Source organism: Mobula hypostoma, chromosome 30 (genome assembly GCF_963921235.1).
Source record: "Mobula hypostoma chromosome 30, sMobHyp1.1, whole genome shotgun sequence".
Lineage (NCBI taxonomy): Eukaryota > Metazoa > Chordata > Chondrichthyes > Myliobatiformes > Myliobatidae > Mobula > Mobula hypostoma.
In genome coordinates, this window is record NC_086126.1 from 15,342,454 (window position 1) to 15,366,895 (window position 24,442).

At 49.7% G+C, this 24,442-nt stretch overlaps 1 protein-coding gene across 4 annotated transcripts in view; it reads right to left on the reverse strand.

The window, feature by feature from the left end:
* syvn1 (synovial apoptosis inhibitor 1, synoviolin) overlaps positions 1–24,442 on the reverse strand; it is a 91,938-nt gene that overhangs the window by 24,368 nt on the left and 43,128 nt on the right. For all 4 annotated transcript variants that reach the window (XM_063036625.1, XM_063036626.1, XM_063036624.1 and 1 more), the window contains exons 6-12: positions 17,152–17,255; positions 14,433–14,559; positions 12,101–12,200; positions 9,486–9,551; positions 5,976–6,092; positions 2,034–2,173; positions 155–316 (exon numbers count right to left, since the gene is read on the reverse strand). In XM_063036625.1, the coding sequence (XP_062892695.1) occupies positions 155–316; positions 2,034–2,173; positions 5,976–6,092; positions 9,486–9,551; positions 12,101–12,200; positions 14,433–14,559; positions 17,152–17,255 (816 nt within the window). The remainder of the gene's footprint in view (positions 1–154; positions 317–2,033; positions 2,174–5,975; positions 6,093–9,485; positions 9,552–12,100; positions 12,201–14,432; positions 14,560–17,151; positions 17,256–24,442) is intronic.

Here is a 24,442-nt window from a genome sequence, read left to right on the forward strand (position 1 = left end):
ATGATACGAATAAAGTAACGACCAACTGCTGGGAAAATCTGACAGTCCGGCACCAAGCTGCGGAGGGTGCAGGATTAACTTTAATTTATTAGCCCAGCAGTTCGGCTATTTAAAAGTTTTTTTGCTTCGCCTTCACACGCAGTTGAACACTTACCGTTAGACTGAGCATCCGACCCGGAGGGAGCTGAAGCACCGGGCTGCGGTGTGTTGGGAGCCGCGCCCGGGGCCTGGGGGAAGAAGTTCTGGCCCAGGTTTGCCACGGGCGGCCAGAAGGGGAAGAGGCCCGGCGGGAAGGGTGGCATCATCCCTGGAGGCACTGGAAGCAGAAGGGAGGACAGGGTGAGCACTTGACCGACCCCCCCCTCACAAAAACCGTCTCTGGCTGCGCCCAAGTCCACTGTCGAGCTCGCTGTTTCGATGGGAGATGAAGGTGATCTCAAACCACCGCAGGAGACAGCCCAGCACCCTGACTATCTGTCCCCCGAGCCACAAAGAAAGGGCAAGGAAGTCTTTCCCTGGTGATTATCCCCCTGCGCCTCACTTGCAACTTGTCGGGTTTAAATTCCTCAAAGGTATCAATAAGATCGAAAGAGTACAGAGAAAGTTTACAAGGTTGTTGCTGGGGATTGAGAACCTGATTTATAAGGAAATACTGTATAGGTTCTGACTTTACTCTCGAGAGCGTTGGAAAATGAGGGGAGATTTGATTGAATAGACAAATTTTGAGGGCTATTAGATAAGACAAATAGGCCGATCGGTGGTGTAGCGGTATTCTGCACCGGACTTCGGAGGTGAGCGGTCCAGGGTCAAATCTGCACGTTTCCCATCGGTGCTGGGTTGAGCTTCAAGCTCGGAACTTGGCCTTGGTGAAAAAAAAGACAGTGCGAAATGGCAGGGTCGCTGCCCGATGTGCCACAGGGCGCGGAGAGGAACAACGAAAAAGATAAAATAAATGCAAGCAGTCTTTTTCTACTAAGGTTAGAACTCGAGGTCATAGGTCAAGGGTGAGAGGTGAAATCGTTAAGGGGAACTTCACTCAGGAGGGTGGTGAGAGTGTGGAATGAGCTGCCAGCAATGAGGTTCGACTTCAACGTTTGAGAAGTTTGGATAAGTACTTCTGAGGGAAGAAGTTCTCGCCCAGGTTGACCGTGGCAGGCTATGCACCAGGTGGAGGTCACTGGGACCAGGCCGAATTATGGTCTGAAGAGAAGCCAGGCAGAACTTGACCTCATCTTAGGAAATGAAACTGCGGAGGTGGGTTAAGCGTTACTTGAGGAGCAAAAGACATTTTGGGAACACTTCTGTGGATAGAGACAGGGAGGAGGTTGGCATTCGAGTCCAGGTGAGTGGGAGGAGGGGGCGCTGATTTCATTAACACAAGAGGGGGCCTGGAAGACCAAAAAAAAAACCCAGACTAAGAGGCAACTAAGATGATTGATGTTGGCAGGGCAGTAGGCATAGTCTAATGCTTCACGAAAGACCATAAAGGACCAAGTCCCTTGAGTGGAGAACTGGATCCTGAATTACTCTGGAGACGGGCGGCGATGGAAGGTTGAAGGCTACAGCAGGATATCGATCAGACGCCAAGCTGGGCAGCGTGATGGCAGATGGAACTTAATCCCAACGAGTGCAAGACGATGCACTGACAGAAGTCAAATAGGGGGCAAGACATTTATAGTAAAAAGCGGGGCATGAAAGAACACAGAGACCTTGGGCTTTAAAAAAATAATTAAAAGATGCCCTTTGAGAGGCACTGCCCAGCAACACCCGACAGCCCCGATTTCACCCCAACTCAATCATGGGATAATTTACAATGACCAATTAAATTTTTGGACTGTGGGAGGAAACCAGAGGACTGGGAGAAAGCACACGGATTCCACGGGGATGCGTTTCTGAAGCGGATTCAAACCGTATTCCCTTCACCCAACTTCACAAGCCCATAACCATAACCCCTTCCCCACCCCCCTCCCGCACCACCCCCCACCCCGTGGGAGCTCAGCCTGCATGCGGCGTGGGCTCAGAATGGCACTCACGGTTTGGCTGCTGGGGCACAATGGGCGCCTGCGGCTGTGCGGGCGCTGGTGCAGGCGTCTGTGTGGGCAGTGTGGTCCGCAGCACGTCCATGCGGCAGGTGGGGCAGGTCTGCTGGCGCTGGAACCAGGAGCGGAGGCAGCTGTGTGCAGTGAACGGAGAGAGAGAGAGAGAGAGAGGTTACGACCACCAGCCCAAACAGAAGCCTCAGGGGAGAGCGGACGAGCCGATTCGTTTTTGGAGGATGCTTAATAAGGGGAGGAGGGGTTCCACGAACAGGACAGCTTGAGGGAACGAAGGGTCATCCAAATATCCCTGGAGGTGGCAACACCGGCAGCTTCTAGAGATCCAGGGCAACACGTACAAAATGAAGGAACAGCAGGTTAGGCAGTATCTATGGAGAGGAATCAACAGGCTGAAGTCCCTATAAGGCCACCACACCACAAGAAATAGGAGCACATTGAGGCCATTTGGCCCATCAAGTCTGCTCCGCCATTTCATCAAGGCTGATCCATTTTCTCCATCAGACCCAATCTCCTGCCTTTCCCCCACCCCGCATCCCTTCAAGCCCTGACTAATCAAGTCTGCCTTAAATACACATAAAAATTGCGGCTCTGGTCCAGATACCTCGGCACGAAATGTCGACTCTTTTCTACAGATGCTGCCTGGCCTGCTGAGCTCCTCCGACATTTTGCGTTGCTCCAGATTCCAGCCTCCGCAGTTTTGCGCCCGTTCATAAGACGCAGGTTAGGCCCGCGCACCTCAAGAATACACGCTGAGCCCACTGCTCGACTCTCTCTACACCCACGGCACAGCTCAAAAGCCGTCGATAAACTTGCCGACGATGGGAGGCTGGGGGCAGAAGTTCGGATGGTGACGAGGTGGTGAACAGGAGCGAGACGGATCAGCTGGGCGAGCAGTGTCACAATAATGACCTTGCACTCACCAAGACCGAGGAACAGAATGTGGATACCAGCCTTCGTCCAGGGGCCAGCAGTGGAAAGGGGGAGCAATTTCAAGTTCCGGGGTGTCAACATCTGAGGATCCATCCTGGGCCCGACATATCGATACGATTACAAAGGCGGCCAGCGACTGCATCTCATTAGGAGTTTGAGGGCACTGGGCACGTCGCAAAAGACTCCGACAAATTTCTACAGGCGTACCGTGGAGTTGCATCACCGTCTGGTGTGGAGGGGCGACCGCACAGGATCGGAAAAGGGCTGCGGAGGGCTGTAAACTCAGCCGGCTCTATCGTGGGCACTCGCGTCCCCAGCACCAAGGACATTCTCAAAAGGCCATGCCTCAGAGAACTGCTGTCGCCCAGGACATGCCCTCTTCTCAGTGCCACCATCAGGAAGGTGGCACAGGAGCCTGAAGCCATAGACCACGTCCTAACCAACAGCTCCTTCCCCTCACCATCAGGTTTCCGAACGGACAAGGAACCAACCCACGAACACCACCTCACAAAAGATATTTTAAAAAAAGTTTCCATACTACTAATTTAAAATGTATTTCACCGTACTGCTGCCGCAAAAACTACAAATTTCATGACAACGCCAGTGGTATTTTGATCATAGCTGGAGTACTTTCTGTTCCAACCACTACAACCTTGGATCTTTACCCATAGGAGCAGAAGTAGGCCAGTCGGCCCATCCAGTGACTGTCATCCAATCATGGCCGACTTTCCCCTCTCAACCCCATTCTCCTGCCTTCTCCCTGTAACCTTCGATGCCCTGACGAATCAAGAAATCGACAAGGGCCAGCTCTTTATTTAAAGACAAAACACGAAGCCGCACCTCCCAGCAATCCACCCACTTAACCCAAGGCTAATCACAAGACAAGTTACAATGACCAATTAACCGGTACATCTTCAACTTCAAGTGCCACTTTAAACAAACATGTGAATACAGCCAAAGGAAATGGCGTTCCTCCGGGGACAAGCACAAATGGTTGATAGCAGTTAAACAGTCACCAAAAAAAACTTAGCCCAAGCCCCCGAGTGTGGTGGCCTGTAGACTGATGGGGCATGGGATGTTGTCCGGGATCCACTCTTTTGCAAGAAAATAAGGCTGCAGCAGCCCTTGTGTGCTAGTGTAGCCGCAGACAAACACAGGTAGATCTGGCCGTGGACCAACATGTCGGAATAGGAGCGGCAATTCGAACTGACCTGCAAGGTCCCCCGTTCCTCTAGCGCGGTGGGCTATTCAGTGAGGGGTTTACCAGAAAGGCCCAGATCAAAGGCAAATGTTCAGTACCACCTACTACCCCGAAGTTAATTTCCTTGCAGGCCATTTACAGGAAAATAAAGAAATGCAATAGAATTTGCGAAAAGCTACACGTCAATAAAATCTGACAAGCCACCAGTCTGCAAAAGTCGTCACACAGTGAAAATAAAAATATATAAAAGATACATCAGCTGGTTGAGTGGTGCCCACCAACAATCTTGCACTCAACGTCAGTAAGACCAAAGAGCCGATTGCGGACTTCAGAAGGGATAAGATGAGGGAACACACACCAGTCCTCAGAGAGGGGTCAGAAGTGGAGAGAGTGAGCAGTTTCACGTTCCTGGGTGTCAGTATCTCTGAGGATCTAACCTGGTCCCAACATATTGACGCAGCCATAAAGGCGGCTATAGTTCATTAGGAGTTTGCAGAGATTTGGTATCTCAAAGACACTTGCAAATTTGTACACATGTACCGTGAAGAGCATTCTAAATCGCTGCATCATCGTCTGGTATGGGGGGGGTGGGTGGGGGCTACTGCATGGATCAAAGTAAGCTGCAGAGAGTTGTAAGCTCAGTCAGCTCCCTCATGGGCACCAGCCTCCGTAGTATCCAGGACATCTTCAAGGAGTGATGCCTCAGAAAGGCGGCGTCCATCATTAAGGACCCCCATCACCCAGGGCATGCCCTCTTCTCATTGCTACCACCAGGAAGGAGGTACAGGAGCCTGAAGGCACACACTCAATGATTCAGGAACAGATTCTTCCCCTCTGTCATCCGATTTCTGAATGGACATTGAACCCATGACCACTACCCCAATACTTGTTTTAAAATTTCTTTTTTTGCACTACTTATTTCACTATAGACTCCCCCTTCCAGCCCTGTATCTCTTTCACCAAATCAACTTCCCAGCTCTTCACTTCGTCCTTCCCCGCCCAGTTCCACCTATCACCTTGCGTTTCTCCCTCCCCTTCCCCCAGCTCTTAAATCTAATCTCTTTTCTCTCCAGTCCTGCTGAAGGGTTTCGGCCTGAAATGTCGACTGTACTTTTTGTCCCCCCCCCCCATAGATACTGCCTGGCCCCCCGAGTTCCTCCAGCATTTTGCGTGTGTTGCTCTGGATTTCCAGCATCTGCAGATTTTCTTGTTAGTTACCGTAATAGTTTTCTTCCCCACTATGTATAATAGAATATACTGCTGCCGCAAAATTAACCAATTTCTTGACATATGCTGACGATATTAAACCCGATTCTAAGATAGATAGATAATATCTACCTCAGAATGGGGTTTAATGTCAGACTTAGAACACGAGTTGTCGAGTTCTTGACAGCCAGTCTGTAGGTTGTGGAATCAGTTCAGTGTTGAGGTGAGTGAAGTTATCCATGCCAGTTCAGGGGCCTGATGGTTGTGGGGTAACAACTGTTCCTGAACCTGGTGGTGTGCGACCCGAGGCTCCTGTATCTCCTGCCCAATGGTAGCAGCAAGAAGAGAGCACGGCCTGGATGGTGGGGTCCTTGATGATGGACTCGTCTTTCCTGTGGGAGAGCCCCTTGAAGATGTGCTCGATGGTGGGACTGTGCTTGCAATGGACTGGGCCGTGTCCACCACTCCAGGGAGGAAGCTGTCGGCGCCGGAGGATCGTGTAGGTCTTGGCCGAAGCGTGAACGCTAACCCGATGCGGCTCGCGGCTACCCCCCCAGGTGGGCACGGTCGGCTGCACTCACCTGGTGTGGAAGATGTGGTTGCAAGGCAGCCGCTTTGCCCCAGTCACCATCTCCTCCCGGCAAATGATGCAGACGTTGTCTGTCAGCTGCAGCTCCTCCGGGCTGGCATCAGGGTATCTGAAGGAGAGGACAGGTAAGTGTTCCGGGAGTAAAGAAAAAGGCAAATCTACAGCCGCTGGAAATCCGAAATAAAAACAGAAAGTTGCTGAAAATACTCAAAAGGCTGGACAGCATCTGTGGAGAGAGAAACTTGGTGTTTCATGTCAGTGACCCTTGGGCCGGGCAGCATTTATGGAAAGAGAAACATAACATTTCGAATTATCTGGAAATATCAGTAAAACACTGTATATACTCAGGTCAGGCACCAGTCACTATTTCTCTCTTTCCTGGTTCAGGCAAAGGATTCAGCCCCAAAATGCTAACTTGGTTCCAGTCGCCTCATGACAGGAACCGCTTGGAAGATTTCGAGGGGGTGCCGAGGAGATTTACCAGGGTGCTGCCTCGTGAAGATAGGCTGAGCGAGTTACAGATTTTTCTTTTTGGAGTGCAGAAAGATGAGAGATTGTGCTATACAAGATAACGCACAGATAGACTGGATAGCCAGAGACTTTTCCCAGGACTGAAATGGCTAATATAAAGAATGATTTTAAAGTGATTGGAAAAAGTATGGGATGGGGGGGGGTGGTGGGGGAAGTGTCAGAGGCAAGTACTTCACACAGAGCGGTGTGTGGAATGTGAAGCATGCTGCCAAAGGAGGTGGTAGAGGCAGATACATTAGGGACATTTAAGGAGGAGAAAATGGCGCCTAACGGTGACTCCTTGCTTGCATCTTCGGTAACAGCTCTATTTCCATCTTTAATATCTCTATTTTTCCCTTTTCTGGGTTCTTTTGAAGACCCTGACCTGGAGTTACACACTGACTACGGTTCTTTGCTGGAATAGGACCAGCTCTCGGGGTTTCATAACTGGCTGCTACTCGGCACGCTAAAGGCGAACAGCTTCTTTCGCCCTTGGAGGTCCGAGATTTTGTGGTCCTGGAGACGGGGGTGGGGGAGAAAAATCGGAGGTCGGTGTGTCGTGGGGGATGGAAGATCTAAGGCTGTGTGCCCAGAGACCCGAGATCTTTGGGCACAGAGCTTGGAAAAAGTGACGCAACAGATTTTTAACATTGTTAACCAGCGAGTTGTTTGTTATGTCTCCCTGCTTGTTGTGAAATGGTGACACCCCTTTCTCCCTTATTAGGGAGAGAGAGAGAGAGAGAGCCTGTGGTATGTTAAATACCGGGTGAACGAGTAGTCTTTGGAGTACTGCAAGTCTGTGTCTTTTCTGTTGCTTTGCTCACGCTTGAGTGCTTGGTGGCAGGGAGGAGGGAATCGCTGCTTGCTGCCGCTTACATGTGGGAGGGGGGAGCTGGGGAGGGCTTTGGGGTTCTAACATTTAACTGTCATTCATTCTTTGGGGTCACTCTGTTTCCCGTGGATGGTTGTGAAGAGAAAGCACTTCAGGATGTATATTGTATACATTTTTTTGACATTAAATGGACCTTTGAAAGGCAACGGATGACATTAAAGTGGATAGTTATGATGAAGAGGGATGTTGTACTTATATTCCTGATGCCACAGGAAACATAACCGACTTTGGCCAGCACATTATGGAGAAGGTTAAGGAGATTAGGAAGGTGGGAGAACAGCTCGAAAACTTTAACGGTGGAGGATCTTGGTGGGAAGGAATATGGGGATGGTTTTCTGGCTGGGGAAGCTGGATAACGCATGGAATAGTTTTAGTGGTAATGATAAGTGTTTTAGGGCTGTGTATGTGGAGCACTGAGGTTGTGCTGTTTTCAGTTGATAAAGAGGACTTTGTCCAGCCCTGTGAGTGTCGTGATGATATCCCAGATGGTAAAAGATAAAGCTAGCGAGGAGCACTGGTGGGATGAAGAGGTGTACCCCGAGAAGGAAAGACCCTTCCCCTATGGATATGAGCCCTCTTATGAGGAAGAGGAGGAAATACCACAGTGAGAAATGTTAATCTAGAAGATTAACAAGGAGGGAACTGTGGAAGAAAAATAGTAAGACATTGTGACGAACGTTAAGGGGTTAATGATCTTCTAGTATGTGAATTCAAAGTCTGTAATCACTTATCTGCAACTAATGTACACTGTGTGACTGAAATGTGCTTTGTAGACGGGATGGGAAAATAACTATGTCTGTGCTTCCTTGTTCCAAGAATCATCACGTTTGCGCTTGGGAAAGCCGGATATACTGTCCTGAGAACAATTAAGAAAATGTACGAACGCTCAAGGACATATTGTGCAACTTCACTATTCTAACGAGTTGTAGTTGAAGTTCCCTCCTTTTTCAGATTTAAGTGCTTCTTGTCACGTACGCCTGGGGTGTAAATAAGAGTGTAATCCATTGTTGAGCAGAGCTGCGGAGATCTGCTTTAGGAGTCTGGGCTCTCCATGATATCATGTAATAAAACCCTTCAGTCTGAAACAACTCTCTGAGTCGGCCTGATCTATTCTGTCTGCTGCTCCTGACATTTATCCACAACGCTTAGGACCTGATGGGAAACCCATTTCGCAGAATCAGGAACTGCGTAAGAAGTAGGAGTAGAATCGGGATACACGGCCCAACGAGTCTTCAATCACGGCTGACTTGTTTTCCCCCTCTACCCCACTGTCCTGCCTTCTCCCCTTAATCTTTAACCCATTACTGATCAAGAACCTACAATTTACAGGTGGAGTCTGTGGGAAAGGCGGCAAATGCAATGTTGGCATTTATTTCAAAGGGAACAGAATATAAAAGCAAGGAGCTAAGCCTTTATAGGAGATAATATTGAGGCTTTGTAAGACACTAGTCAGGCTGCACTTATTGTCAACAGTTTTGTGCCTTACATACAAGGAGCATTTGGCAGCTCTGGGCCTTTACTAACCAGAATTTAAAAAATGGTGAGGGGGGGAGGGAAGAGATCTTATTGAAACCCACCGAATGTTGAAAGGCCGAGATAGGGTGGACGTGGAGAGGTTATTTCCTATGGTGGGGGTATCCAGAACTAGAGGGCACAGCCTCAAATTTGAGGGGCGACCCTTTAGAACTGAGGGAAGGAGGAATGTTTTTTTTTAAGCCAGAGTGGTGAATCTGTGGAACGCTCTGCCACAGACTGCGGTGGAGGCCAAGTCCGTGGGTGTATTTAAGGTGGAAGTTGATCGTTTCCTGATCGGTCGGGGCATCAAAGGATATGGCGAGAAGGCAGGCGTATGGGGTTGAGTGGGATCCGGGATCAGCCATGACGGAATGGTGAAGCAGGCTCGGTGGCAGGATTCTGCTCCTATGTCTTGTGGTCTCGCGGCCTAACTTAAATACTTTAAAGACCCAATCACTTGCCCTCCACAGCTGAGCCAGTCCAACTGGCTGCCAGATCACCCGAAACATCGACGGCCCAGACGAGGCTCAACGCCAACCACCCCGACTGGCCGGGGCGAGGAGGAGTCAGCAACCCGATACTCACAGTGTGTTCATGTTGCGGATGGCTCGTCTTGACATGATGGCATCTGTCACCGCCTTCTTGAACTGCCTGAGAGGGAGACAACGAGACAGCGTCAGGTCTGACCAGCGGGCAGCCAATGCCAGCCTTGCCGCGCTAGTGGCACACCGCAAGGGCTCACCGATAGGTAGTGGGAGACGGAGCGATGATGGATATTCATGGAAAAGACACCTAGTTGACGGTTTAAATGCCTTTAAGGCAAGTTCCATGGAGGGACCTGTTTCTCGCTGCAGAAAGCGCTCGTTACCCCACGACAGCATTTCATTTGCCATATTTAGCCGGGACTTTCTAGCACATTCTTGGCTCAGATACCAGGGAAAACGGCACCTGTTTAAGCAATCTTTTGCTACGGTCACACTCCGAGAACTGTTTTTAATCAGCTTTTCTGAGCTCGTCTGTCAATCACCCGCGCCTTTTCCAAAGTGGCGGAGGGAACAGAGGGGAAAAACTCCGAGCCTCTGAACCAGAGCACGAGCTTGAATCTAGCCACCTCGGCTGGGGCTTGAAATAGAACTAATTATTTGAATTTGCAACTAAAGTTATTTAGAAGTTTTTTTCCCCGCCCACCGCTGCCTTTACAGGAGCACAATTAGGCCATTCAGCCCATCTCATCATGGCTGGTCCATTTCCCTCTCAACCCCATTCTCCTGCTTGCTCTCCACACCCTGACTAATCAAGAACTTCTCAACCCCCAACTCAAATACACCCCGTGATCTGGCCTCCACAGCTGTCTGTGGCAATGAATTCCACAGGTTCACACCACCCTCTGGGTAAAGAAATCCCTCATCTCCGTTCTAAAAGGACTTCCCTCCAATCTGAGGCTGTGCCCTCTGGTCCAAGATTCCTCGCCACGTCCACTCTACGTAGACCTTTCAATACTTGATATGTTTCCATGAGATCTGAAGATCTCCTGACTGCAGGCCCAGAGCCAAATGCTCCTCAGGTGATAACCCTTTCATTCCTGAAATCGTTCTCGTGAACTTCTTCTGAACCCTCGTCACCACGTCCTTTCCACGATAAGGAGCCCAAAACTGCTCTCAATACTCCAAGCAGTGTCTAACCAACACCTCATAAACCCTCAGCATTACATCCTCACTTTTATTCTCTAGTCCTCTCGAAACGAATGCTACCATTGCATTTGCGTTCCTCAACCTCACAGACTCAACTTGCAGGTTAACCTTCAGAGAATCCGGCATGAGGACACCCAAGTCCCATTGCACGTCAGAATTCTGAATTTCCCGCCTGTTTAGAAACAGTCAACGTTTTTGTTCCTTCTACAAAAGTGCATGGCCATACACTTCCCGACTCGGTATTCCATCTGCCAGTTCCTTGCCCGTTCTCTTAATCTGTCTGAAGTCCCTCTGCAGCCTCCGTTTCCTCAACCCGCCCCTCGACTCATCTTCGTATTGTCTGCAAAGCTGGCCACAAAGCTATCAATTCCATCGGGCCCAGAGCCATCAAATGTACCCCACACGTTAACCCTTACGCTCTCGTGAAGGTGAGAGGATTTTCATTAAAACTTCTGATTTATAGTTACAAACGAAGCTGGGGGAACTCCGCATGGAGGGGAACAAAGATGACATTCCGGGCTGAGACCCTTCAGCGGGACGGGAAAGGAAGGGGCAGAAAGCAGGGTAAGGTGGGAGCAGGGGATGGAGGACAAGCTGGCAAGTGAAGGCGAGACCAAGAGGGAGGGAGGGGGTTGAAGTAAGAAGCTGAGGGGTGATAGGTGGAAAAGATAAAGGGCAGAAGGATGAATCTGACAGGAGAGGAGAGTGGACCATGGGAGAAAGGAGGCAGCCAAATGGAGACGGTAGGCAGGTGAAGACAGGCAAAAGGGGAGCCATGAAGGGGAATGTTCATGCTATCAGGTTGGAGGCTACCCAGATGGTATGAGGCATCACTCCTCCAACCCTAAGGGTGGCCCCATCTTGGCACAAGAGGCCACGGGTCGGCATGTCAGAATGGGAATGGGAATTAAAACGCTTGCCCGCTGGGAAGTTCCGCTTGCGGTGGATGGAGCGGATGATGCTCGATGAAGCGGGTCCCCCAGTCGGCATCGGGACTTGGCGATGCCGAGGCGGGCGCAACAGGAGCGCCAGACAGGAGACGGCCCCGACAGATTTGCAGGCGAAGTGTCACTCCACCGGGCAAGGACTGCCTGGAGGTGAGGGAGGGAGGTGAATGGGCAGGTGTAGTACTTGCCGGGAGGGAGATTAGTGGGGAGGGGCAAACGGACACGGGAATCACGGGGAGAGCAACCTTTGTGGAAAGCAGAGGTGGTGGTGGTGGGGAAGGTGAAGTGGTGAGATGTTGAGGTGGCGGAAGTTGCGGGGGCGGGGGAGAGGGGGCTCATGGGATGGTAAGCAAGATCAAGATCTTGCTTCAAAGTTACTTTGAACATGAATAACGTTCCAATACATAAAGACTACTGAACAAGCTCCAACTATTTAGACATATAAGGAATTAACATTTGGCACTTTACGATCAACACTTCCCTCAAGCCTCTCCCCCTTCCTTCTACAACTGAGGCAAGGCTCGCGTCCCGAGGAAGGCAGCAGTCAGCTCTGGGCACTTACCTCATGGTCAGGTACATGGGGCGAATCGCAAACAGGGGGAACGTGTGCACCTTGATCATGATAGTCATGAAAGCCATGTAGAGCAGAACTTTAATGAACCCTGAAGGGAGAGATCAGAGTCGGTGACAAAACTCGTCGACAGATTAAACTGTGGATGTAGGACGACGCTGCTCACCACACCAGAGTGTGTGAATATTCAAAGGGGTTCGGCAAGCTGGAATGTGTAAATATGCAAATTTTGCAACTCTACTTGACTATATGCAAAAAGTTAAAGCTAAGTAGGTGGTTACGATGACCGAAAATAGTTCAGCATTTATCGTAAACAGGAGGACATCGGCAGCTCATGGAAACCCAAAGCATACAATGCTGGAGGAACTCAGCAGGTCAGGCAGCATCGGTGGAAATGGGCAAACGGTCAACGTTTCGGGCCGAGACTCTTCTTCAGGACTGAGAAGGAAGGGGGAAAAAACAAGAATGAAAAGGCAGAGGGAGGGGAAGGAGGATAGCTGGAAGGTGATGGGTGAAGCCGGGGCGGGTCAAGGGCTGGAGAGGAAGGAATCTGATAGGAGAGTGGACCACAGGAGAAAGGGAAGGAGGAGGGGACCCGAGGGGGGGGGGGGTAATAGGCAGGTGAGAGAGGTGAAAGGTCAGAGTGCAGAATAGAAGGGCCATGCTGGGGAAGAATTTGTTCACCAGAGGGAGAAATTGATTTTATACTATGACAGTGCGGCGCCCCCTCAGTACCGCCCCTCTGACAGTGAGACACTCCCTCAGTACCGCCCCTCTGACAGTGAGACACTCCCTCAGTACCGCCCCTCTGACAGTGAGACACTTCCTCAGTACCGCCCCTCTGACAGTGAGACACTCCCTCAGTACCGCCCCTCTGACAGTGAGACACTCCCTCAGTACCGCCCCTCTGACAGTGAGACATTCCCTCAGTACCGCCCCTCTGACAGTGAGACACTCCCTCAGTACCGCCCCTCTGACAGTGAGACACTCCCTCAGTACCGCCCCTCTGACAGTGAGACACTCCCTCAGTACCGCCCCTCTGACAGTGAGACACTCCCTCAGTACCGCCCCTCTGACAGTGAGACACTCCCTCAGTACCGCCCCTCTGACAGTGAGACACTCCCTCAGTACCGCCCCTCTGACAGTGAGACACTTCCTCAGTACCGCCCCTCTGACAGTGAGACACTCCCTCAGTACCGTCTCTCCGACAGTTCAATGCTGACCATGCCTGTCCCATTTGCCGGTGTTTCACCCACAGCCTCTCGGAATTCGGGGTCCCTTACTTTTTTTTTTAAATGCCACGCAGCCTTGCCATTAACTGAGGGGTCTGTTGTTCCCACCCTTCCTATTGATAGTAACCATTTATATATATGAGATACAGCACCGTGCCGTCTAGCAATTCCCCCAAGTCTAATCACTGGACAATTTACAATGACCAATTAACCTACCAACCTGTGTGTCTTTGGACTGTGGGAGGAAAACCACAAGACACAGGAGCAGAATTAGGCCATTCGGTCCATCGAATCTGGTTTGACATGCCATGTCTGATTTATTGTCCCTCTCAACCCCAGTCTCCCGCCTTCTCCCCGTAACCTTTGACTCCCTGATTGATCAACAACCCATCAACCTCCGGCTTAAATATACCCTGCACAGCTGTACGTAGCAATGGATTTCACAGATTCACCACCCTCTGACTAAGAAATTCCTCGTCTCCGTTCGAAAAAGACACCCTGCTATTCTGAGGCTGTGCCCTCTGGTCTTGGACTCCCCCGCCACCTTCTCCATCAAGACCCTTCAACATTTGATATTTAACCATAATTGCACCCACCTCTGCCACTGTCCCTGGCAGCTTATTCCATTAATATACCAACTTCCATTTGGCAAAGTTGCCCCAAGATCTCCTTTAAGTCTTTCCCTCTCCCTTTACGTCCTCTAGTTTTGGCCTCCATCACCTTGGGAAAAGGAATTCGTTTTTTCCCTTGGCAACACATACAGAAAGCTGGAGGAGCAGCTTCTAAGGAAAAGAGTGAGCAGTCAACGTTTCAAGGAGGGCACATATTTTCCACGGAGGCTGCCCAACCTGCTGAGTTCCTCCATTATTTTGTGTGTGCATTGCCCCGGATTTCTTGTGCTTACGATTTTCCCCTTACCGGTGGGTCCTCACGTTTTTTTGTAAACTCTGTTGAACGTGCTCATTCGCCCGGAAGTGTTGAGCGAGCGCGGGGAGTCAAGCGACGACTCCCCACCCCGCACAGGGACGCAATGCAGCTGCAAACCCGTGGGTGGTCGCAGAGGCCCTCGTTGGTTGGCAAACCCTACGTACCAGTCAGGAGTTCTGTGTAGAGCATGTAAACGGCCTTGTTGTCCCAGGGATTCTCGCTCTGCAGGTCAATGCTGTGCAGAACATATTTGATGAAAATGGTGAGGACCATGGTGAGCAGGATGGCATACTGCAAGGAAACAGCACTGCGGTTAGCATATACACCCTGACCCTCGGGGATAAATCACGTTAAGGTTAATAAATTCTTACATGAACTTCTTCACTTCAGGAACAAACCCAGCCTTCCCTACACTACCACCAACGTAAGCCCAAAGTCCTAGAATGAAATTAGACAAGGCTTCGGCTGCAGTCTCAACAGCAATCTGTGCAGTTACATTAAAACTACCGGCTTTTATACATGGTTCCCTTCACAGTATTTTATTTAGAGATACAGCGGGGTGACAGGAGCTTCCGGCACATGAGCCTGCGTTGCCCAATTACACCGTGTGGCCAATTAATCTACTAACTCCCCCCTCCATCTTAACTGCATTTTACAGGAGCACCATGGAGAGCGCCCTGACAAGTTGCTTCTCCATTCGGTATGGGAGCAGCCCAGCATCGGACCGGAAGTCCCTACAAAGGACTGTGAGAACGGCCGAGAGGATCGTAGGGGTCTCCCTACCGTCCATCGGGGACATTTATCAGGAGTGCCGCGTATGCAGGGCCCTTAGTATTATCAAGGGCCCCCCCATCCATCCATCCCCTTTGACCTTCTACCATCAGGCAGGAGACTCTGAAGCATAAAGACGAGAACGGTCAGGATGGGAAACGGTTCCTTTCCTCAGAACTCCCTGCTGCATCACCTTCGAAGTGTCACCGGTTAATCTGTCCCGTTCCTTCCAATGTTTAATATTAGTGCACTTCATCTGATTCATCTGTAGATTTTATCCTTGCCTTCAGAAGTTACTGTGTGTTATGTGTGGTAAGTGTACTGCTGTGCATTACACCCTGGTCCGGAGAAACGCTGTCTCCTTTGACTGGATACATGTATATAGCTAAATGACAATACACTGGACTTGACTGACTGGTACGTCTTTGGAACTTGGGAGGAACCTTGGGCACCCGAAGGAAATCCACGCGGTCACGAGGGGAACGTACAAACTCCTTCACAGGCAGTGGCAGGAACTGACCTCAGCGGCACTGTTACAGTGCTATGCCAGCCGCTACGTTCCCGTGCCAACCGCTCTGCAGTGATTTCGGAACCTCGGCACCACACTTCCCCCAACTTGCGGAACAACTCGACTTTCCATTCTCCTCTCCAAAAAAGGCAGCCGACGTTTTGGCCGCCTCTTCGTGCGTGGCTTTGATTTCAACATTTGGAGAAGTTTGGAGGGAGGGGGTGGGAGGTCCAGGTGCTGGTTGAAGGGATAGGGCAGACTAGATGGGCCAAAGGGTCTGCTTCCACCCTGTGGTTCTTCAGGACCCTAAATCACTTCAATAGGAAAGAAGCCAAGTTGACTAATTTTGGGCTATTCCTCAAGCTTACTATGGTTGGGAGTGTTAGTGGGGACGAGCCCCCACTGTCTACTAAACACTCCCAGTGGCGTGGTCCTCAAACAGCCTCTGACAACCAAGCCCAGCTCCCGGCCACCTCCAGCTCAGCTACTAAGCTCGGCAAAACCCTTTTTACAGACAGGTGAAGGGGCCAAGACAGGTTACTGGCTCTTTGGGCAGATGATCAAGGAGAAGGAAAACTCTGATCTCAAACCTCCGCTGCCTTGCGGCTGTACCCGCTCTCGGAGAAGGCTTCGGGAGCGAACCCCGAAGGAAAAATCTGGAGATGAGACTCCAAGGCAGTCGTGGTTTGAGTTCAATCCCAACTGGCAACTCCCGTAACGCCGCTGGCACCCAGCTATCGGTCTCTGCCGTTCCTCTGGGTTCATCAAATGCGTAGAGGGGGAAAGCTTGCTACATGGACAACAGCTTGCTCTCCGTATCGTACTGATCCGAGGAGGAGAAGATGGCAGTGCGTGCAGCCGTTCCGAATGATATCGATATGTGTAACTAGGGGCCGTGCACAATCCGGATTTGATGGGGACAGCCGTGAGAAGCGCAGAGAAACATCTGGAGAAAAACTTTTGAAATGCCTGCTTCTCTGCCGCTGCTACTGTGCGATCAAACATCTCCGGAGACGAAGGCCCCAAATCCTTGGCTTTGCGTATTGCCTGTTGCTGGGGCCGGGGTTGAAGCGCTCGGCAGAGATGGTGCTCGGTGTCGGAGGCTCGGAGGTTTTCGGACGGACTCGGAGTCGGACTGTGGTCGGATGCTTCCGGGATGCTGCATCGGCAAGTTGGCGGTGCTGGAGGTTCACCATCTGCGTGAGATGATGGGACTTTCGAGAGACTTTGAGACTTTCACTGTGCCATGGTCTGTTCTTATCAAATTACAGTATTGCTTTGCACTGTTGTAACTATATGTTATAATTATGTAGTTTTTGTTAGTTTTTAAGTTGGTTTGTCATGTGTTTTCCGTGATCTCATTCTGGAAAATAATTTTATCATTTCTTAATGCATGCCTTACGAAATGACAATAAAAGAGGACTGCGTGTCCTCAGTCATACTGCCCAGGCTTGCGTATCCGGACAGCGAGGACGCGACACCCACGGAGGCCCCAGATGGGTTATGGTCACATAACTCCTTTGAAGCCAATTCCACAAGAGGTACCAGTCCTGACGTACACTTTCAGAGCCGCGGCAGTTTGTGAAAGCGGGACCCAGTCTCACCTCAAAGCCGAACACCAGTTGGACAGAGGCTCCTCGAGTGATGATGCTGTGACAGGCGTGGTTCACAAAGAGCAGGTCCAGCACGGTCAGCAAGCCCATGAGCGCTGCAGGAGACAGAAAGGGCACAGGTTTTAGCTACCGAAGGTCAGCGTCTGAACGCGGTGAACAGAACTCGTTCCCGCCGGTGACTAGTGGAGTGCCGCAGGGGTGCGTTTTTGTCCATTTATTTGGGAAATGGAACAGCTCCTTCTGGCCAAACCGCACAGCCCAGCAACTCTGCTATTTAACCCTGGCCCAGTCACAGGACAATTTACAATGGCCAACTAACCATCAAGTCTTTGGTCTGTGGGGGGAAACCCACACAGTCATTGGAAGGACACAAAAACCCCTCACAGAGGACAATGGAATTGAATTCTGAACTCCGATGCCCTGAGCTGTAATAGCGTCACGCTAACCGCGATGTTTGGGAACGCTTCTTTACATGACAGTTCAGCATTCAACACCATAGTTCCATCCGGGCTCGACAAGAAGGTCAAAGACCTCGGCCTTGACCCTGCCTTGCACAGCTGGATCCTGGACTTTCTGTCAGATCGCCAGCAGGTTGTAAGAGTGGGCTCCCTCACCTCCAACCCTCTGACTCTCAATACAGGAGCCCCTCAGGGCTGCGTACTGAGTCCCCTCCTTTACTCCCTGTATACCCGTGGCTGTATCGCCACCCACAGCTCCAATCTGCTAATTAAATTTGCCGATGACACTACATTGATTGGCCTTATCTCAAACAATAACGAGGTGGCCTCCAGGGAAGAAGTCAGTGTGTTGTTAAGAAAACAACCTCTCCCTCAATGTCGCAAAAACAAAGGAGCTGGTTGTGGATTACAGGAGGAATGGAGATGGGCTAACCCCTATTGACATCAATCGATTTGGGGTTGAGAGGGTAAACAGCTTCAAGTTCCTTGGCATCCACATCACCGAGGACCTCACGTGGTCTGTACACACCAGCTGTGTGGCGAAAAAAGCACAACAGTGCCTCTTTCACCTCAGACGGTTGAGGAAGTTTGGTATGGGCCCTCAAATCCTAAGAACTTTCTACAGGGGCACAATTGAGAGCATCCTGACTGGCTGCATCACTGCCTGGTATGGGAACTGTACCTCCCTCAATCGCAGGACTCTGCAGAGAGTGGTGCGGACAGCCCAGCACATCTGTAGACGTGAACTTCCCATGGTTCAGGACATTTACAAAGACAGGTGTAGGATCATTGGGGACCTGAGTCACGCCAACCAGAATCTGTTCCATCTGCTACCATCCGGGAAACTGTACCGCAGCATAAAAGCCAGGACCAACAGGTTCCGGGACAACTTCTTAGAAACATAGAAACCAGGCCATCAGACTGATGAACCATGCTGACTTAAGTGTACCCTATACTACATTGACTGTTTTATTTATAAATTATTAAGCATTACTATGATTGCACATTTAGATGGAGACATAACGTGAAGATTTTTACTCATGTATGGGAAGGATGTAAGAAATAAAGCCAATTCAAATTCAGTGACTGGGATGACGGAGTTAATGGCTTTGCGGGCAAATTTGCAGATGATAGGTGGAGGGGCAGGTCGTGTTAAGGAAGCAGGGAGGCTGCAGACGGACTTCAACAGATTGGGAGAACGGGCAAAGTCGTTACAGAAGGAATATAGTGCAGGAAGTGTATGGTCATGCACTTTAGAAGGAATAAAGGCAGAGACTATTTTCTAAACAAGGAGATAATTCAAAAATCCAAGGTGCAAAGGGACTTGGCAGACCTCGTCCTAAAGGTCAACTTGTAGATTGAACCAGTGGCAAGGAAGGTAAATGCAATTTTAGCATTCGTTTCGACAGGATGAGAATATAAAAGCAAGAATGTAATGCTGAGGCTTTATAAGGCATTGGTTAGACCACAGTGGGAATATTGTGAGCAGTTCTGGGCCCCTTATCTAAGAAGGGATGTGCTGGCATTGTAGAGGGTCTAGAGGGGGTTCACGGGATCGATCCCAGGAAGGAAAGGGTCATCACATGAGGAGTGATGGATGGCTCTGGGCCTGTACTCGATGGAGTTTAGGAGGAGGGAGTTGAGGAGAGATCTCTTTTGAATATTGAAAGGCTTAGACAGCGTACACGGAGAAGATGTTTCCTGTAGTGGGGAAGTCTAGGACAAGGGGACACAGGACATCCATTTAGAACAAAAATGGAGTGGAATTTCTTTAGCCAGTGGGTGGTGAATCTGTGGAAAACATTACACAGACCAAGTCACTGGGTATACTTTTAGTCAATAGGTTCTTGATTGGTCAGGATGCCAAGGGCTAGAGGAGAAGTCAGGAAAGTGATGGAATGGTGTCGCAGACTCGATGGGCCAAATGACAAATAAATTGCCCTCAACACTGTCCCATTCCACAGATTCCCAAGGCAGGGACAGCACTGGGTTGTGATGTCTGTCAGTCCATAAGAGCGTTAAGTAGTGGTGCAGTCGGAGTATAAACCGCAGCATTGACAGGGGTTATTATACAGATAAGAGAAACTTCTCCCCCAGTCGCTTTGGCCTGCTCAAGTCAGAATTAACAACACATCTCCAATCATCTCAGCCATTTCTTGATGATACTGTCAGCCTTCCTGAAGCAAAGGTTTAAAGTACAGTCAAGCAAAACACACACAGAAATGCTGGATGAACTCAGCAGCTCGGGTAGCATCTACGCAGTGTAACCAAGTCCTGATGAAGAATCTCAGCCCAAAATGCCAGCTGGTTATAGAGCCTCATTTGCTGAGTCCCGACAGCATTGTGTGTGTATGTCTCAGTCTGTGTGTGTGTATGTGTGTTGTTCTAGATTTCCAGCACCTGCAGAATCTTGTGATTAGACCACAGGACATCAGAGCAGGATCAGGCCATTTGACCCATCGAGTCTGTTCCGCCATTCAATCATGGCTGATCCTTTTATCCCCATCCTCAGCCCCACTCCCAGGCCTTCTCCCCATAACCTTTGATGCCATGGCCAATCAAGAACCAATCACGCTCTGCCCCAATGACCTGGCCTCCACAGCTGCCTGTGGTAACAAATTCCACAAGTTCACCACGCTCTGGCGAAAGAAATTTCTCCACATCTGTTTTGAATGGGCGCCCCTCCATTCTGAGGCTGTGCCCTCTTGTCCTAGACTCCCCCACCATGGGAAACATCCTTACCACATCTACTCTGACTAGGACTTTCAACATTCGAAGGGTTTCAATGAGATCCCTCCTCATCCTTCTAAATTCCAGCAAGAACAGACCCAGAACTATCAAACGTTCCTCATTTGATAACCGTTTTATTCCTGGAATCATCCTTGTGAACAGCCTCTGAACTCTCTCCAATGCCAGCACATCTTTTCTAAGATGAGAGGCCCAAAACTGTTCACAATATTCAAGGTGAGGCCTCACCAGTGCCTTATAAAGCCTCAGCATCACATCCCTGCTCTTGTACTCCAGACCTCTTGAAATGAATGCTAACATTGCATTTGCCTTCTTCACCTCTGACTCAACCTGCAAGTACAGTCAAAGATGCCTGCTTGGCCACTTCCCCTCCCACCTCAAACCTTTTCTACCTTCTGGCAGAAGATACAGGAGCCTGAAAGCTCAGATGACAAGACTCAAGGACAGCTTCTTCCCCATTGCTGTCAAGACTCCTGAACTGCCTCCCTTACATCTTCCCTGTAGTCGTGTCACATTCTCTGGCCCTTAACTCTGTTATTGTTACTTTAGCATTTCTTTCTGATTCCTTTGCCGTCTTCGCACCATTCTATTTTGTGCTTGTTATATTTACTACCATGAATATTCTCTCATGTGTTTTATGAGCTTCATGCCAGCAAGGAACTCCATTGCATCCTAATGCATATGACAACAATATAACCAATTTTTTTGCTAACTGAGATAGTGTGTGGAGTGGCCCTTCCAACCACACCACAAAGCAATCCCCCAGTTCAACCCTAGCCTAATCACAGGACAATTTACAAAGACCAATTACCTACAGTCTTTGGACTGTAGGAGGAAACCGGAGCACCCGGAGGAAACCCACACGGTCACGGGGGGGGGGGAGAACGCACAAACTCCTTATGGCGGGAATTGAACCCGGGTTGCCTGTACTGTGAAGCGTCATGCTAACCTCTACGCTACCCAATCTGAAAGACTGCACTATGTGTCAAATGTCATCTTAGAGCAGTACAGGATATACTTCAGTCAACAGTTAAGATTTCTGTACAGCAGGGGGATTATGGGGGCGGGGGGGTGGTTGAAGAAGGCGGCAGTTAAGTGGAGACGTGTCCACAGCCAGATTAACCGTGATCTTGCGGAATGGTGGTGCAGGGCTTGAAGCTAGAAGGTAAAAATTAACTTTACTTGTCACATGTACATCAAAACACAGTGAAAAATATTTTTGTCTACGACCCCAGATATGCTGGGGGTGGGGGAACCCACGAGTATCACCACGCTTCTGGCACCAACAGAGCATGCCCACAGTTTAATAACCCTAACCCGTACGTCTTTGTGCTGTGCGAGGAAACACATCCGGTGACGGGCAGAACGTACGAACTCCTAAAAAATCACAACGGGAACTGAACCTCATTCTTTCAACTGGCGCTGTAAGACATTACACTAATCGCCACACTACCATGCTGCCCTGCTGATGGTTTGATGGGCCGAACGGCTGATTCCGGCTCCCAATTCTGATGTTACGCTCCATTAACAGTGTCTAAACATCCCACTTATACAGGTATAGGGCTTTTAGATATTCCTCTTCATCTTGCTTCTGTTCAAAAAAAAAAGTAGTGTAGTGGTTAGCACGGCGGTTCACAGTACAGGCGACCCAGGTTCAATTCCCACCACTGCCTGTAAGCAGCGTGAATGTTCTCCCCCAGTGATTGCTTGGGTTTCCTCCGGGTGCTCCGGTTTCCTCCCACAATCCAAAATCCCACCGGTCGGTAGGTTAATTGGTCATTGTAAATTGCTCCGTGATTAGGCTAGATCCCAGGTTTAATCCTCAAAGGGAAAGGCCTATTCCACGCGGTATCTCAAGTAGTAAATTTAAAAAAAAAGATGCTGAATCTCATTAACTTCCTGGCACTTCCTTTCAAACAAAACTGCATTTGGGTAGATTTCTCCTTTTTAATTAAGTATTATTGAGCCGGAAGGGGCCCTGGTCAGCCCGCAAGGTGAGAGAGGGTGTGCTGAGTCAGAGTGGGTGACGCTGCCTGGGGCCTCACCCTTAAACGGCAGCCCCACACCCGCAGACACCAGCTGCAGGGGCAGGTGTTTCCCGATGAAGGGCCCTGGCCCGGAACGGCAGCTCTTCATTCCTCTCCACGGAGGCCGCCTGGCCTGCCCAGTTCCTCCAGCATTTAGCGTGGCCGTGGCAGGTGGCCAACCTGACCCTGGTGGGGCCAGGTCACCGAAGCCAAGGCTGCACGGACCACAGCAGTACACGCTCGGCTAGCGGACGTCCAGGAGCAGCGACGGGCTCTTCAGAGAGGACACGTCGGCTTGAAGAAAGGCACCATCTTGGGGACGGGGCTGTCCCCGCCTGGCAAATTTTAGAATCACCTATGTAAATTTCAAACTGCACGTGCTTAGGGCCGGGGGGGTGGTTTATAACCAAACTCTGCTCCTTCTGCTCAGTGCCACAGTTCAACGCAAATTTACCAACAAAGCACGGATAAGTGAAATGCCACCTTAAGATTCGTTTCCTTGTAGACGTTTGCAAGAAAAAAAACACTGCAGAGTTTAGAACTACACATAAGCAAAGACTGGTAAACAACCAAAGAGAAACTATGCACGTGAAAATACAAGAGAACCAGCTGTAAAGTAATTGAAGGAGAGTCTGTAAGCTGTTTAAGTAGCTCTTTGTTGAGGTGAGCGAGGTAATCCACGCTAGTTCAGGAGCCTGATTGTCAAATAGTGATAACCACCTATCACTTGCCAGTCTCTAACCCTTCCCACTCTCTCCCCTCCTCAGCCGGATCCACCAGTCGCCCACCAGATTTTGCACCAGCCCTTCATACCAGCCGTCTCCCCAGAGGAAGGATTTTGACCCAAAATGTCAACTGTCCATTTCCCTTCGCGGACGCTGCCTGACCCAGCTCATTGTCGCTTTCTGAATGAGGAAAATATTCTGGAAAAGTTTCAGTCAGGTTTTTAGACCCAACCCAGGGTCCGTGGCATAAAAATGGTCGGGAACCCCGGCCTTTGAGCAAACCCCACAGTTCGGAGACAGCAACCGTCAGTTCAGCACTGATGCCAGAGTCTCAGTTCTCATTCTCTAAGTGATGCCTTTGACATAATCGACCACAACATTTGCCTAGATCGCCTTGAGAACAGGGCTGGCCTCTCTGGTAGTGCCCTTACTTAGCTTCATTCATATATCTTACACAGAAACCTTTTGTCGATCTTGGAGACCAATTTTCTGAGAGATACGTGTACGTTTTGGTGTTGCTCAAGGAAGCTGTCTTGATCCCCTACTCTTCTCCTGTACATTCTCCCCTTAGGAGACTTCAGTGGAAAGCATAAACTTGATTTCCACAGTTATGCAGACAACACACAACTCTATATCTAAGTTGAGCCTGGTGATGATAACACCCCCACCTTCCCTGACTTCTGGTCTGGCAGCAATAATCAAAAAGGATGAGAAATAACTTCCTGAAACTAAATGAGGATAAAACTGAAATTCTGCTGGTCGGTCCCAAAGCCAAAAGAGATAAACTTCTCGATGAACTTGTAAAATCAGAAGTAACTAGCCTGTGTGATCCTGGATACAGATTTGAATTTCAAATCCCACATATGAAAATGATCAGAGAAGCATTTCCACGCTTCAGGAATATTGCAAAGGTACGTTCGTTTCTGTCAAGTCATGAAGCTGAGAAAAAACTAATTAACACCTTTATATCGAATAGACTGGATTACTGTAATACAATTTTTACTGGCCTTCCAAAGCAACCTATTGTCAAACTTCAACTCATTCAGAATGCCGTTGCTCGACTTTTAACCAAAACCAGGGTGAGGGAACACATCACTCCCGTCCTAGATACTCTGCATTGGCTTCCTGTATCCTTTAGAATTGATTTTAAAAGCTCTCTTACTTGTTTTTAAAGCTCCTTACGGTCTCCGACTGGAGTATATCACAGAATTGCCTCCGTTTGATAATCCTGCTCGAGCTGTCAGGTCTTCTCCTGCCAGTCTTTTAAATTTAAACAATCTCCCTCAAAAGACAATTAGCAGGTCAGCTCTTCTTGAACTACTCT